The following is a 15643-nucleotide window of genomic DNA, read 5'->3' as shown; positions in this document are numbered from 1 at the left end:
TGTCAATAATTTATTACATCTTATGCCATAATTGAACACTTTTACTAGGAGCACTTGAGAACAACTTGGACCTTATACAGAATAATATATTTTGCTACATAATAATGGAAAGGTGGATACTTAAGAAAGATGTGTAGCTTGGAGGAAAACATACATGGAAGCAAATACCTCCTGCATCACCTATCTTTATGTAAAACTTAAAACTAAGCCAACATATTATATTTAATGATCCCTTTTTATATATGCATAGTTTCAAGAGCTAATCAGAAGGAAATCATATCACAGTGCAACTATTTACACCAGAACGCAACAACTCTTGTCAACATTGGGACTCTTTTCTCACATTTATGAATGGACAAAGCACATGGGAATCAGACAGAAATTCATTCTCAAGAACAATGTTCAAGGAACAAACAGGTCATATCCACAGCTCACTGATATCATCTCCATCCACTGCCTCGAGGCTAAAAGCTCGAGATCTCAAGGTGTCCAGGTATCATCTTCTCTGTCATGGACTTCACTTAGAGTCAGTCCTGTGTTGCCAGTAGCACAGGGCCTTAAATCCAGCTATGTGACAGCATCCAAATGCATCTGCAATATGTCCATGGAGACACACAGAAACACTGGATTTATTGCTACATCCTTGTAAACACACTTACCCTAGGGGTAAGAAATCTAGTTAACCTTGTTTGAGAGGTTATGTCCAATGTGTCAAACTACCTTTCATAACATATTCACATGAGCAGCTGTTCTGCTACCTGCAGCCACAGGACTCCACCACCATGTCCTCGTACTGCTTGTAGACCACATTGTTTGCAGAGTCAATGAAAAGGATGCTGATGGGGCTCAGCCGGGTTGGGACGCAGCAAGTCGGGGGCGTGGACTCAGGGTCCATGGAGTTCATTAAAGTCTGGATAACCGCGTGGTTGGTGGGCTCCAGGTGGGAGCGGAGCGGGAATTCACAGAGCCCTTCGCAATGATACGCCTCATACTCCAGGGGGGCAATTATCCAGTCATCCCAGCCCATATCCTTAAAATTCACGTGGAGGGCTTTTCTGCTACACCTCGCCTTCAGATTCTTGGTGGGCCTCTTGCCTTGCCGTGTTGCTAGAGGAGCTCTTCTCTTCCGCCTCTGGTTGAATAAGTACTCATAAACAGTTTTGTCATCTTGGCCGGATCTAGCTTTGATTTCATTGAAGAATAAATCTCTTTTTTTCGTCCTCCCAAACACCAAGAACAGAGCCTTTTCATTGACCTGTCTTCCTGTTCTATTAAATCCCACACTCCTGAGATCAACAGCTCTCCCCCTGTCAAAAGTTTCCAGTTCAAAACACAAGTTAACCAAGTTTTTAAAGTTTCTGAAAAGTTTCCAGATATCAAACACTTCCCACTTGGGTGTATCGGTGATGCTGACAGTCCGAGAGTCCAAGAGTGTTGAGGCTTGTCTGTTTGTAGAGCAACTAAATAATTTTACTTGGGAAGTTTTTCCAGAAGAATGAGACCTCCAGGTATCAGAAGGTTTTTTTCTCAATATTCGAAGCTCTGCTCCCAGCAAACCATCTTTTTCTAATGCACTGATGTCAAAAATATATTTTTGTTTTCTTATAGTTGGTGCTCGCTCATCTAAAAAAAGCACACAGATTTTAAAATGTATATCAAGCACAGAGCAATATCACTTATTCAGTTCTTAATGGTTTTCCTCAGATTTTCTTATAAGCCTCGAAGTTAGCCCACTGAACAGAAAGAGCAATTTTTGTCTAAGGGATCAGCCCCATGCAGGGACTCAGAAGAACCCAGGGACTCACCAGAGAAATGAGTTTCTGAGTCTGCCTTCTAGAAATCTTCTTTCTTTCACCAGTGGGCATTTTCTAACTTCAAAGTTGTGGTTAGCCAGTTGAAAAATAATACTTTTTCAAGGCTGAGCATTCACAGGACCTATTTACCATTTATATTCTACTTAAATTACTGAAAGAGAGCTTCAGGCCTTATGCTGGCTCCAAACATGAGCAAATTTACCCTTAGATGATGCAATAGTAAATTAGTCCTTTAAAACCAGCCTCCCTAGGAACTGCCAGACATAAGGATAATTGCCTAATTAACTAACCCCACATAATTCACAATTTTTCAAATTGGACAGAAAAAAATTCCTCTCTTTATCCTGACTTTACATTCACTTGCTTCAGGTGGTGAAGAATATGGCTGAGCCATATTCACTCCAGTGAGGTGACATTAACAGAGCCTTCCAGGGGCAAGCTGGGAACCTGAAGGCAGCCCTTGTGAGCAGTGCATCCTCCCTTCCCAGCAGCCAAGCTATTAATGAAGGGATGGCAAACAAATCCAGTCCTGGTGAGTCTTTCATCACAATTCCTTCACCAGCTGTGTTGCTTCCTTGAGAACGTGACAAAACTCTTACAAATGTCACTGGAAGCAAGAGGGGGCTCCCAAAGCAGGGTGGGGAGGTGAACATCATTCATTGGGAGGCTGGTTATTTCTCCTGTGAAAGCAGACACTAGCCCAAATTTCCAGAAATGTTTGGAAGGAACAGGAATGTTGAGCTGCAGGTTCTGGAGTCCTGGATGTTGCTACCCTTGGTAGCCTGTGCTGAGCTGTGGGCTCCTTGGTGCTACCTGAATGTTTTAAGGTAGTACAGATACACCTCCCCACAGAATAATGACCCCTGGGTCTGCAGTGTAGTTCCTCACAATTCTACCTTGAACAAACCAGACTGGGTTGTTTTGGGGTTTTTTTCACAGAATAGCTCTGTTCTTAGCATATTGTATGTTTTTAGGCACACTACAATCTAACATTAGCTGTTTCCATGAGCTAGTTTCCAGCTAGCTAGAAAGAAAAAATAAGACAAAAATCCAAAAGGTTTTTAAACACCTAAGCACGCAAAGACTGATTGATTTTCAACAATATGCATCTAAAATACTTCCTAAATGTTTTCTTTGGCTGCCACACAACCATCTAGTTCTGCCTGTAAATGAGTTTTCCAAGATAAGTCAGGAGGACAAAATCTGCAGCAAAGTTGTGTGATTTCATTTACATTAAAAAGAGCTCTTTGACTTTTCCAAAGCATGATTATTTTCCAATACTCTCTGCATTTATAAGCACACTCAGACATCTCTCTCTGTCCACACTCACTCACACACAAGCTCCTTTCTTACCTTGTCCTTTGTCTATAAAGCTGGTTATTGTATTGGCAAGTCCAGCCTCCAGTTTTACACTTCCATTAACACCCTTTCTTTCTGCATCTGAGAGAGTCCTGTACAAAGAGAGCATGTATTCATGTGGCGTTATCGGGGGATGTCGGAAACTTTCCTTAGCTTCCCTCTGGGTTACAGGCTCTTTAGTCTTTTTGGTTTTGAGAGAATCACTGTCAGTACTGCTTGTCCCAGTTTTTTTCAAAGCCACCTTGCTGCTAAGATTTTGAACCTTTGGAGTGACTGTCCTTACTCCAGAAGCTCTGCTGGGGAGATGTCCTACCTTGCCCTCCGTGGCTGCTGTTCTCGAGGGAACCTTCTTTGAGTCATCGTTCTTGGCCAGCAGAGCTCCAGCCTGAACAGCACTGCTTTTAGTCCTGGCCTTTGAGGTCCCAGCACTGTATCCATGGCTTGCAGTCCTCAATGTACCTGCCCGTGCAGAGGGATTCCTCTCCTTTCCTTCTGCTTTCAAAAAACCTAGTTTAGATCCTGGATTACCCTGGCCTGCTTCAGAATTACTCAGCGCTCCAGGAACTAGATCCAGAGACAGCCAAGTCAAATGCCAAAGCAGTAAAGTGAGAAAATGCAGGATTTTCATCCTCTGGTCTTCCTCTGAATGCCACTAAAGAAAAACTCAGAAAAGGTTCCTCCAGTTTGGCAGAAGAAAACATGAAAGAAATTAAAAACCAAAGTTAGCAAAAATGGTTTTTGTTTGAGATTAAAACATTTCAGATATCGTTGTTCAATACTTGTATCCAGTCCCATAGTGGAAATGCTCATGTACTCAGATATGATCTCCCCTGACTTCAGTCAGCAGCTATAAAGAAGTTGTTCTTGAAAAGAGAAAGTTTACCACCTCGTTTTCTTCTGTAAAACTGACTGAAAACTTGAAGGAGTCTTGTTTAAATCCAAGGGTTTTTTTTTTTTTTTCCAAGAAGGAAGAATGGCGTAATGCTGCCTCTGTGTTAAAAGGTTTTTTTAAAGTTTTGAGTTTTGAATCCTTTCCAGTGAAAATATTTCACACACAGAGGCCTGCAGGTGCTCAGAAATCTTTTACAAACCTGAACTCTGGAATTGGAAACGGAATTCCAACAAACCTATTTAATTACTCTCTGATGTCATGCTGTCTAAACTAATTTAACTGCGATATATTTCTTAAAAAAAAATCTTCTTTACCCTTTTCATTAGCATGAGTCATACTCTGCCTCATGTGAAACAGCTCCACAGGCTCAAAACTCCAGAGGATGCCTTTTCAAGTGGCAGTATGACCTCTGCCTCAGCCCTCGATGAACTTCACGTTTAGACAGGACAAACTGCAAGATCAACAACTGAGAGCTGTCACACAGTCCGCTGGACACATACATAAACTAATTTAGAAATAACTCATGTGGCTCTTTTTCCAGAGAACTTCTAACAGTGCCTTCACTCCGTCCCCCTGTGACTGCAGGGCTGTGCTGCAACGCCGGCGCTTAACGAGGGTAACATTTAATTTTACACAAACTCAACAGGGCCGTGCCCGCAGTCAGAGTATTTTGTCTTATTTATTGCTGTGCTTTAAAAACCCCGTGTCAGCGCAGCTGGAGCAGCAGCTCCTGCCGCAGGGGATGCCCCGCGGGGCGCGGTGCGGCGGGGCAGCAGTGCACCCTGCAGGCAGCCATCCTCCTCCTCCTCCTCCTCCTCCTCCTCCTCCTCCTCCTCCTCCTCCTCCTCCTTCTGCAGGGCCACGCGGGAGCTGGAGACAGGCGAACCCCGTCATTCCTCCCGAGACTGCTGAACACCAGCCTTTGTTTAATTTTAGATGCAAAATGCCCAAGAGCTGCTGACCTCGGGGCCCCAAGAAGGCTGCGGGTCAAAACCAGCGCTCCTCGCTGTCCGGGCTGTCCTGCAGCTTTCAGCCGAGTGTGTCTTTGATAACCTGCACAAAATGAACTGTTGTTCTAAAGGAGCCTTCGGGAAAGGAGGCACTGGGCTGGACTGAGCAGGGATTACTGGGACCCATCTCTCATCTTGCACTGATGCTAAACCCAGTCCTTCTGCAATTGCTTTTCTTTCTGAGTTAAGATGAAAGGGGAAAGGTACAGCACCTTTTAGCTTGTTCTGTGTGTGCTGTAGCATTGCCCACCCACCCTGACAGGGGTCTGACCCTGACAGTATCAGCAGCAGTGAACTGCTTTCATAAATAACAACCTGCATGGCATGAGGAGCTCTGAATGCTTCACTTGTTTTGATGGAGGAACTGAAGGATAGAAGAGTTCAGTGATTTTACAGATGTCACAAATAAGGTAGATTCAAATCATGATCCTCCTGATTTTGATCTAATGGCCCTTCCTCTGCTGTCAGTTGTACTTTTTGTATTTCCCTACAAAATAAAGCAGCTTCTCCTGGGAGTTACCTCTGGTGAAACCATTCCCCAGCAGTCACTCCACACCATCCCAAGGCCCTCCCAGCCACTTTATCCCTCCCATATTGCCCACCTTTCTGCTGGGTGGTGTGCTGTGTCTGGTTCTGCACCGTGGAGGTATTGATCAGCTTGCTAGTAAGCCAGAAAAGTAGCTAAATGTTGAATTTCCACTTTTAATCTATCCAGCTTCCAGTTTTCACATTGCTTGCAAGAATTTAATATCTTTAAAAGGTCATTTGCGCTATCAAACTTGGCTGAGATTTGGAAACAGATTTACAAATGATTTAAGAGATGGGATGTGAAAGAGCAGGAGGTTGGACAGTGTGATTACATGGGCCTTGTCTTAGTAAATCAAATTAAAGCATGATCATTGATATGTTCAAAGAATATTTATGTGTCTGAGATGAAAAAATCTTAGTGGGCTGGACAGAGCTAGACAGAAAGAAAAAGGAATAGCAAGCAAAACAAGGTGTGCAAACTAATCTCTCTCTTTAAAAGAGGCTCTCTTGAAGCAAACACCATCCCAGTGCTTGGAACCACGGGAGCACCGATGCTGTGGAGTGCACTGAGCCCCACAGACTCCAGAGTGGAATGCTGACCCTGAACAAGACCCACAGACTGAGAGGTTCCTATGATCCCTACACCATAGTGGAGTCATTCCAGCTGGCTAAACTCAAACTGCACTGCAGGAGTTCCGTGTGTAGCTGGAAACCCTCCTGCTGGTGAGGTTCTGGATACACAGGGCACAGTGGCAGTGGTGCTCCAAGCCTCCCACTGCTCACCACCAGCCACATTTCTGTGCCCCTTCCCTCGAGTGGCCAGGTTCATGTAACCCACCTGTCCTCCTGAGCCTGTTCTGTGACAGCAGCTCCTCCCTCACACGGTCTGGGTGGGATTTGAAAAGGGAGGAGCACCTGTGTCCCTGCTCCCTGAAGTGCCCTGCCTCCTGTTCTCCAGATCCTGACATTATATAATGCCTACATGAGCTGTGATGCCTTCTCCATCTCAGCCCTTCTGGATGTCCAGCATGGTCTAGAGCAAGGGATCATTCTGGGGAGCCAGAGGAAGATTTCACAGTGTTGAAAACACTGCCCTTCCCTGGGGATGAACAGCTCCATTGGATATGTGATGCCAGGAGTTAGAATTTGCTCTCTGGTGCAAAGTTGCAGTTGAAGCTGCACATGGAAGTCTTTAGAGTGATCTATCAGGAAATTCATTGTCCTTTCCCAGGTGCACTAATTTCCAGAAAGGACTTACAAGATTGAGTTAACTCTATGTATTAGGCCACTTGCTGTCGCATTGTTTTGCTTATTGAAACTAATTATCATTCTATTTCTGTGAGGATTTAGACCTCTGCACCATAGCTCTTGGGCAACTGCTTTTTAAAAGTGTGAACTTATAATTTAGGAAGGAACTTAACATCTTTGTACTTTTCAGAAGGAAAGAATTGCACAAAACCTACATATGTTATAATTAAAACTTGCTTGTCTTGGAGCAGAGCAAAACAAATGTAATGATATTTCCACTTCCATGTGAAGGTGGCATAATTTAAAACAATGTTGTGCTGTTAAATAAAAAGTTGGAAGTCCAAAGAAATAATTCTGTCATTGGTTATCAATAAACTTGGCTACATCTGCAAACAGTAGTGAACTACAAAGCACAGAATCATAGAAACACGGAATATCCTGAATGGGAGTGTTATTTTTGTTTCTTGGTTCCTCAGATGTACCTAATTTTCCCAACTCTGAATTAAGTGGATTTTTTTTTCTTATTTTTGGTACCTCTGCCTGTTACCAGTTAGAGAAATTCAGGGTTTGTTTCAAGCTTCTTCAAGCCTATTCACTAACAGAGTCCCTCCATTTGGTATACAATGTTAATTAGTTGTCTTTTATAGGTATTGTTCATCTTTGCAATAGAAGCATATTTAAATGATTCAAGACTTGAGAGAGAGATCCTGAGATCCCGAATTACTTTGCTGACCAAAGACAATTTTGGTGGCAATTCATTTATTCCTCATCTTAAAAAAAAAAACAAACAGAATGTCAGTGATGAAGCATTCACTGTCACGGGAAAAAGCAGGGACTGAAAACAAGCCAGCGTCATTCAGCAGCCAAATACAAAATGAAACATATTTTTAGCAATGGGGTTAACTTAATGTGAAAAATGCATGTATTTTATGATTGGCTTTTTGCAAATATTAAAATTATTATTATATGTGTTCTGTTAGAAAGTAATGCTGTGTTAATTCTCTTAAGTAGTGTGTTAAATATAGTTTTAGGTTATAAAAAATGTTAAAACAGAAACTATGCTATGTAGGATACTTTTTTTAAATAAAGGACTCACAGCAAAATAGCAGCCACAGGACACCTAAATCTTTCAGAGAGAAAGAATTTATTGCTCTCTTATCAGAAGAAATGAACTTCTTCCCGCCTCGAGGGCGCTGTTAGGATTCAGAGGAAGAAGTTGACACTGACCAGACAGAATCTTGTGTTTGAATGGAATTTATGCATCATGTATGAGGTGTATGAATATGCAACAGGCTGTTGTTTTTAAGGGTTAATCCTCTCTTAACGGGGGTCCTTTTTCGGGCTCGTTCTGCCCAGAAAAGGTACCTGGACGTCCGTAACTCTTTGTCTCTATTGTCTCATATTGTCCTAATTCAAATTGTCCAAATTATTATTACTCTAATTGTATTACTATTTTTATAATCATTTTATTACTATTAAACTTTTAAAATTTTAAAACCAAGTGATTGGCGTTTTCCACACTTAACTAACTCCCAGAACAATTCCCGATGGAACGCAGAGGGTTCACTGTCACTGTATTTTCTGATTACATTCCCTGCCGCAGCGGAAGCGCCCACAACGGCCCGCGCTGGGCCCGCCACGGGCAGGCCGCGCCGCCCCTCACGGAGCCTGCGCTGCCTCCGGCCGGCCCCGGGGAGCCGCTCCTCCCGCGGCCGGCGGGGCGGGACCCTCGGGGCGGGCTGGGCTGGGCCCGGGCGGGGCTGGGCCGGCCATGGCGGGCAGCGCGGGCTATGGGGAGCTCAGCCCGGGCTCGCTGCGGCGGCGGCTGCGGAGCGCGGAGGAGGCGCAGCAGCGCCAGGCGGGGCTGTTGCGGCAGCTGCAGGACGAGGTGAGCAGCGGGCGGTGCCCGGCGGCGGGGAGGGGGAGCGGGGCCGCCCGCGCTGCCCTGGGGGACTCGGCGGAAACTCGCGGGGCCTCCCCGGGCGGGCGGCGCCGAGCTCGGGGCGGGGAAGCCCCGGGAGCGCCCGTCCCGCCGCGGTCTCGCTGCCGAGCCCCTCCTGATCTCTGTGCCTGCAGCATCGCCGCTGTTCGGCCCCGTTAACGGGGTTGTCCCGGGCAGGGGTCGGGCTGGTTGGCTTGCAGAGCAAGTTTGAAAACTCGTTTCGGTCGCTTCAAGGACCCCCTTGAACAGCCAGATGTTGGCTCGGGGTACGCGGAGCCCGTAGGTCAGGTAGAGCTGCCCGCAGCTGCCCCATCGTTCTGCTTGCTGCCGCTGTCTCAGGTGGGCAGACAGTGCCTGAGAGAAACCCCGCCCCAATTCTGTCCTATTACAGTGAAACTTCCCTATATTGCAGTGACTTCTTGTGGAGTGTATCAGAATCACTCTTGGACAGAGTCAGAGAAAAGTTAATGTGGGGTGAGTGGAGTCTATAACAAGCTGCTTCTCTCATCTTCATTCTCTGTATCCATTCAGGTACTGCAGTACCAGACCTGGTGTCGAGAGTTGGAGCAGCAAGTGAAAGCTGGAAGGGTGAGTGTGCTGCAGGTTGTGAACTAAAAAGGGTGTATCTAATGTTCCCAAATCTAGACCAATAAAAACTCTCTACAATCCAATTACAAGAAAGAAGATTGTTACTGTCTGAGGGTTTAGAGAAACACTGTGAATCTTCCCATCAGTGTTTTGTCCATTTGCAGTCAGTAGTCCCAGAAAAACAAGTCCAGAAAACCCAGTTGAGGATTTTAATTTTGTGAAAGAGTGCTTCATTGGAGTTACATTTGTCCTGGGTTTCAGGAGAGGACTGTGCTGTGTGTTACATGGTACAGCTGTCCTGGAGAAAGAACCAGTTGAAACAGCTTTTTGGAAGTCTGGTGGTCAACATACAGAACTGGCCCTATGCATTTCTTTCTGCTTCATAGCTAAAGTAAACCTAGAAGCCAAGGGGTGGAAGAATAGGAGAGCATTCCCAGGCTTCAAGTCCAAATCAGCACTTGAAGTCATGAAGCGAGGACACGTAGCAGTGGAAGAGTGAGGAGAGCTACTCACACTAACACCCTTCCCTTCCTCCCTGTAGTCACAACACTATTACACCTGGAAGAAGCCATGACCTTCTGAGATACCAAACAAATGGATGGGAAAATGGTGGATGCTGACAGTGGTAAAGGAAACACTATCATTTGACTAAACATTTCCTTTCTTCTTAAAGGGATCCCTTCCAGGCAGGTGGGAAGCCACAGCAGACCACAGCCTGGAGAAAGCACTGCTTCAGGTGGAAGAGGAGCAGCACAGGTACAAGGAAGAAGCATTTCTTCATACTTGGTATCCTGGATGCTCATGGAAGTGAGGGAAAACCTGTCGGTGCTACCTGGTCTCCCCAAGGGAAGCGGTTGGGCAAGCTGCTCTGACAGGAGAAAGGTCCACAATCTGCTTTCTGTGGTGCAGTAATAGTGCTGTGTGCTGAGTGGCTCTGCTTTGAGTAGGGAAATGGGGTGTGTATTCTGGTGAAAGGTCCCTTTCCAGCCCAAATTATTCTGTGGTTCAGTAGGGGAACAACTCTGGACAGTGCTATAGAAAAGTGATACATCCAGTGACCATCAGCGTGAAGAGGGGGCAAATTGTTACTTGTGAGCATCATCAAGGTTGAAGGGGAAACCAAAATCATGGATGGAAATTGAAGGCTCAAAGCACAGAGAAGCAAATGAGGTTTTCATCACAGAGAGATCTTAGTTAAGCCTGTAAAGTGCTTTTACTGCCTCTTAGACAACAAAGTCACTGTTAAGGGAGCTGGAAAATCACATGGATGCTGGAGAGCTGTTGCTCAGTGACCTCATTGTTGTTTCTCTCTCTCTCCAAGGTGTGAGAATCTGGCAGAAGTGAACACTCTCCTGCGGGAGCACCTCGATAAAGCCAGCGAGGTGAATTCTGCCCTCAAGGAAGACGTTGGGAAGCTGACGGTGGATTGGATGAGGGCCCGGGAGGAGCTGGAGCTGAAGGAGAGCGAATGGCACAGTGAACGGGAGGTGAGGATGGGCCACGGGAGTGCCAGAGGGGAATGGGAGTGGGAATGCCATTTGTTCCTTGTTGGGTACCTGCTGCTGATTCCCCAGCTTCTGGGACTCTGGCTGTGCCCTCCCAGGGGGCTCCTCTGTTGGGGTAGACCCTCCTGGAGCAGTCTTGTGTCAGGAAAAAAGAGACACACTCAATCTTTTCGGTCTTCAGGTTCTTGTTTATTGTTATCTTATCTAGAGTTTTGCATGCTGTCCACACCAGGTCAGTGCATTGGAAAAGCACTGCAAAAATGGCTAACAATATTTTGTTACAAGGTCTTTTAAAGCTAAACTATCCAATTAAGAACTGACAACTAGATTATTTTCCCTTTTAACCCAATAACTGGTCCCAAAGAGCCCACAATGCGGACTTTTCCACCCAATTACAAAGTGCCACCCAAACCCATGAAGAAGAAGAAGAAGGAAGAAGAAGCATGAAGAAGAAACCCAGGATGACACCCTGTGCCCTCCATCTTCCTTCTATCCATTACATACTAAAAATCCTAAAACCTAAATTTCCCACCCAGGTGATACACCTACACTACTCTCTACAATCTACTTCACACCCTAGTAGATTCTAGTCTGTTCTGTCTGTTTAGGAAACTTTCTCCATGAATGAGGGTCAAAGTCAGTGTTCCCCTGGGGGTCAGGGCACCCCAGAGCAGACAGGGAAATATTCCTGGTGCCCTGGGTTTCCACAGTTCCTGGCATGGGGAACTTGCTGTGTGGAGCCTGTGGCTCTGCTGAGGATGCACTGGTGCTGGACAGGGGTGTGGGAGGGAGGAGTGTCAGCAGAGGGTGCTGGGGGAGATGCCCACCTTCTGTGACTGCACTGCTTGGTCAAGAAGATAGAGCTGGGCACTGTATGGCAGTCACAGGAACACTTGTCTCTTTAATAGTTCCTTAATCCTTGTTTTGAGCAACTGAGACCAGAGAGGTCTGTGTGTGTCCAGATTCAAAGTGGCCAACACAGGAACAAGACAGACCTCTTGTACTGACTGCCTGTTGTAAGCCAACCTGGCACTAACCTTGAAGGAGTTTCTCTGTGTTCCTCTGCTGTGACTTTGAGGTGGTGAATCACCATCAGCTTGCTGCTGCCACCCACTGCCACGGGAGAAGTGTGGGTGCTCTCCTCTGCGCAGGTGTTCCCTTCTGTGGGCCTGTGTGGTGCCTCTTCAGTCCCTGATGGCCCTGGTGCAGTAGTTACTAAAAGGCGCTGGGTGAGGGTGATTCACGCTCTCCTGTCTGAGAGATGCTGCAGTGACAGGAAAGGCTGAATTGGCATTTCTCTTTGTCCTTGCATGTTTAGCTTTATGACAGCTACATGAGGGGGGAGCACGGCCGGCTGCTGGGGCTGTGGCAGCAGGTGGTGACCTTGCGCCGCCTCTTCCTGGAGATGAAAACCGCCACGGACCGGTGAGTCAGGGCTGGGGCGACATCCCCTGCAGCAAAGTGTGCCTTGCTTGCTTTGGGTCCTGCCTTTTGAACCTCCATGTTGTTGCATTAGGTACAGCAGAGGTGGGATTGCTCCTTTGGCAGTCAGAAGCAATGCCATTCAGCTTTGGGCTGGTCTCAGAGCAGTTGTTGGCTGCTGGTCTTCTGTCAGACATATTTTATGAAAAATCCTTTTATTAGGATCTTTGAAAAGCTGAGAGGTCTCAGAAACAAAATGTAAGCAATAATTATCTGCTGCTGTGGAATGCAACAGGTGCATCTTTGATTGGTCTCATGTGGTAGTTTTTAATTAATGGCCCATCACAGTCCAGCTGTCTCAGACTCTCTGGTCAGTCACAAGATTTTATTATCATTCCTTCCTTTCTATTCCTTGCTAGCCTCCTGATGAAACCCTTTCTTTTATTCTTTTAGTATAGTTTTAATATATAGTTTTCTTATAATATATACCATAAAATAATAAATGAGCCTTCTGTTACATGGAGTCAAGATTCTCGTCTCTTCTCTTGTTCTGGGACCCCTGTATAAGCCACCACATTCTTCAGATAAAGGTGAAGGGCTTGGGCCATGAGGACAGCAGAGGCTGTGAGCAGGCAATGACTGTGGTGATGTGTGGGCATGTGAACACAGGCACAGAAATGCATGGACATCTGGGAAGAGACTCACTAAAGCTGTGCATGCAGCATATAGAGTGGTCCCTTTTATGAAATTGTAAAAACCTGCCTTTAAAAAATCTTACCAAATTTCTTTTCCCACTGCTCCTAAGAGAAAGATGATTAATGTATATTTTTTCCTTTTTCATTTCCAGGATACATTTATTCTGGTCAGTTTGTATCCCCTTACTCCTCTTCCAGCATTACTGAGAGAAAGAATAGTTTCTCTCCCCTCTTACTGCATTTGTTTTATTTGTCTTGTTTAGTTTGATACCTCTTTTTATGATTGTTTTCTTGTTCTTGGGCTCTCTGAAGTGCTTTTCTCCCAAGAAAAATAGTGTAACCATAATAGTACCTTCTGGTGTCAACATGCACTTTCAAACTCTGGGTTACTGTAAGCCATTTGTCTTGATTATAAGTCTTTCCTATTGTGTAGAGTCTGCCTGACCTGCTATTTAGTCCTTGTATTGTTTGTGCTTTTGTGTTACAGCATTTCAGGCTGATTCTTACACCACCTTTCTGAAATGTTTTATTATATAGGTACAGTCTAGAGCTTCTTAGCAGTCCAAGTGGGGATAACAGAGCACTCAAGAGCAGAGTATATAAAAGCTGGGGATCTTGGTAAAATTCCTAATATCTAGTAATGATAATTACAGTATGTTAATAAGAGTAATTAGAGGTGCTTCAGGCCTTCTGGCCTGTGCCATATCCTACTTCTTATATCAGAAGAAAACAGACTCCACACTTGGCTACCTGGTAAAGTCATTGTTCAGGTGTCAAGATGTGTCCTGGTCCCCAAGTGTCAGATGAATGACTTGTCCCCAGCAAAGACATCACCTTGCCTGCCAGCTCTTCCTCATGCATGATTGCATGCTTCAGAAGTGAATCAGCTGATAAAGATGGTGGAGTGAACATTGGCTCTTTCTTGGTTCCTCTTCAGAGATTTGTCAGAGCTGAAGGCAGAACAGATGAGGCTTTCTGGATCTATTCTTGTGACCTGCTCTCGCCTGAACTCCTGTGTGCAGCTCAGGGAGTCCATCCCTCTGGGTAAACCTGTCCTGAAGGATCAGGCAGAGCAGCAAGTGGAACCAAAAATAAACCACACAGCTCAGGAAGTGATAGCCTTACAAGTCAGGTGTGACATGGAGAAGAAAGAGCTTCAGGACAGGTAAAGGTGTTTTAACTTTGGTATTACCAGCATTATCTTTTGTGGCAGCTTCTTGGGTTCACAAATGGGCTGTGCTCACATTTAGAACAACCCTGCACAGCCCTGTGTCTGTCCTCAGTCAAACTCTTCCCTTCAACAGAAAGGATGGAAAAAAGTATTTGCCTGACAGAAATTCTTCCAAGTAAGACAAGACTGAAAAACAGAGATAGCCTCTGATAGTGCTTTTTGGTGTTAAGTGATTCTTAGTGAAAAACTGAATTCAGCATAAAGAGAGTTGTGTTTCTTGTACAGCCCTTTTACATCTCAGGGAAGGAATTGAGAGGAATTTGCCCAGGGCTACCATAAGCACTGCAGCACCTCTGTGCTCACAGTTCCTTGCAAGACTGAGTGCAGAGGCCTTTGGGGCAAGAGGTGCCATTGTGCAACACCAAGCCTATTAACCTGTAGAGATGAATGCTGCCTTTGCTGTGTTTCCTGGGTTGAACTTTGCTATGCTATGCTTTGGGGAGCTGCTTGGCGCTCTAACAGGTGCTGGTGTGCAAATCTTTTGGAATGGCACGTAGACCTTCTCTTCTCAGGGTGATGGAGCTCTCAGCCTTGCTTGTACAGTCTCAGAAGCAGAACGAGGAGAAGGAGAAGACCATGAAAACACTTAACGACACAGTGGAGATTCTAGTATGTTTTACCTTTACCTGGGAGATAGCCCAGTGTTTGCTCTCCAGCCTGAACACAGAGGTGTGGCTTCCTCAGGAGAAACAGTGGTAAAGATGCCCAGTGTATGGGAACATCAGGCACTTTGCCAAAATATTCCTTGTGTGTTCAGCAGATGCGGAGTCAGTCCAGATGCAGGCAGTGCCAGAGGAACTGCAGACAGTTCAGGTGTCTTCCTCTGAGGGGTGGCACCAGTGCTCTTCTGCCTGTGACTTCAGGTCTCTGGGGATCAGAGTTCCTTGGAACTGACCATTTAATAGCAGTCTATAAAAACTAGCTTTTGGTCTTCCTTGTAGTTTTAGTAGAGAAGAAATGGAATAGATGTGGACAGGAATATACTGGAATCACTAGGGCTGAGACTCAGCAGTGTGACTGCTACTGAGGATGGGAATGCTGCAGATAGGAGCAGCTCTTCCGTGCCCACCCTTTCTTTATTCTGTTCTCAGGAATCAAGTTGGATAGAGAAAGAATTTACAGCTTCATTGACTAACAGTGCCAAAGAAGAGAATCTTTTCCTTCAAAAGCTCATTAAAAATATCACTGAGGTGAGTACAGACCTGGTACAGGGACCACATCCCTGTAAATTTGATTTTGAAGTATTTGAGTAAGGCAACAGACTGGCCTGAGGCTTAGAGATACATGTTGTGTACTATCTGTGTTAACTGCCATTGCCTGTTAAATTTTTAGACCTCTTTACTGACTGTTCTAACCTGTTCTAACTTGTGAGTTGCTGTGCTGTGACAGTTCAGTGAGCCATTAGACAT

General features: G+C 45.4%; 2 protein-coding genes across 2 annotated transcripts in view; one reads left to right on the top strand and one right to left on the bottom strand.

Moving 5' to 3' along the window:
• Window positions 1–456: 456 nt before the first annotated feature.
• Window positions 457–3801, bottom strand: GDF5 (growth differentiation factor 5). Its single transcript, XM_059481019.1, has 2 exons — window positions 3168–3801; window positions 457–1623 (listed from the first exon to the last, which is right to left on the bottom strand). Exons 1-2 carry the CDS (start codon window positions 3799–3801, stop codon window positions 755–757), a joined length of 1503 nt encoding a protein of 500 aa, XP_059337002.1. The 3' UTR covers window positions 457–754.
• Window positions 3802–8622: 4821 nt separating this feature from the next.
• The window catches only part of CEP250 (centrosomal protein 250), a 28486-nt gene continuing 21465 nt past the window's right edge, over window positions 8623–15643 (top strand). Inside the window, exons 1-9 of the mRNA XM_059480562.1 lie at window positions 8623–8888; window positions 8994–9081; window positions 9325–9381; window positions 10055–10137; window positions 10703–10868; window positions 12205–12311; window positions 13941–14168; window positions 14747–14843; window positions 15326–15424. Coding sequence (XP_059336545.1) covers window positions 8623–8888; window positions 8994–9081; window positions 9325–9381; window positions 10055–10137; window positions 10703–10868; window positions 12205–12311; window positions 13941–14168; window positions 14747–14843; window positions 15326–15424 — 1191 coding nt within the window. The remainder of the gene's footprint in view (window positions 8889–8993; window positions 9082–9324; window positions 9382–10054; window positions 10138–10702; window positions 10869–12204; window positions 12312–13940; window positions 14169–14746; window positions 14844–15325; window positions 15425–15643) is intronic.

Source organism: Ammospiza nelsoni, chromosome 12 (assembly GCF_027579445.1).
Source record: "Ammospiza nelsoni isolate bAmmNel1 chromosome 12, bAmmNel1.pri, whole genome shotgun sequence".
Classification (NCBI taxonomy): Eukaryota; Metazoa; Chordata; class Aves; order Passeriformes; family Passerellidae; genus Ammospiza; species Ammospiza nelsoni.
The sequence above is the reverse complement of the archived record's forward strand: the minus strand, read 5'-3'. Positions and strand labels throughout refer to the sequence as shown.

What these genes read in the sequence shown, in the direction of transcription:
- GDF5 (XM_059481019.1), bottom strand. Translation starts at nt 3,801, where the DNA reads ATGAAAATCCTGCATTTTCTCACTTTACTGCTTTGGCATTTGACTTGG. An exon ending in CTTTATAGACAAAGGACAAG is followed by an intron (nt 1,624 to 3,167) that starts GTAAGAAAGGAG and finishes TGCTTTTTTTAG; the next exon opens with ATGAGCGAGCACCAACTATA.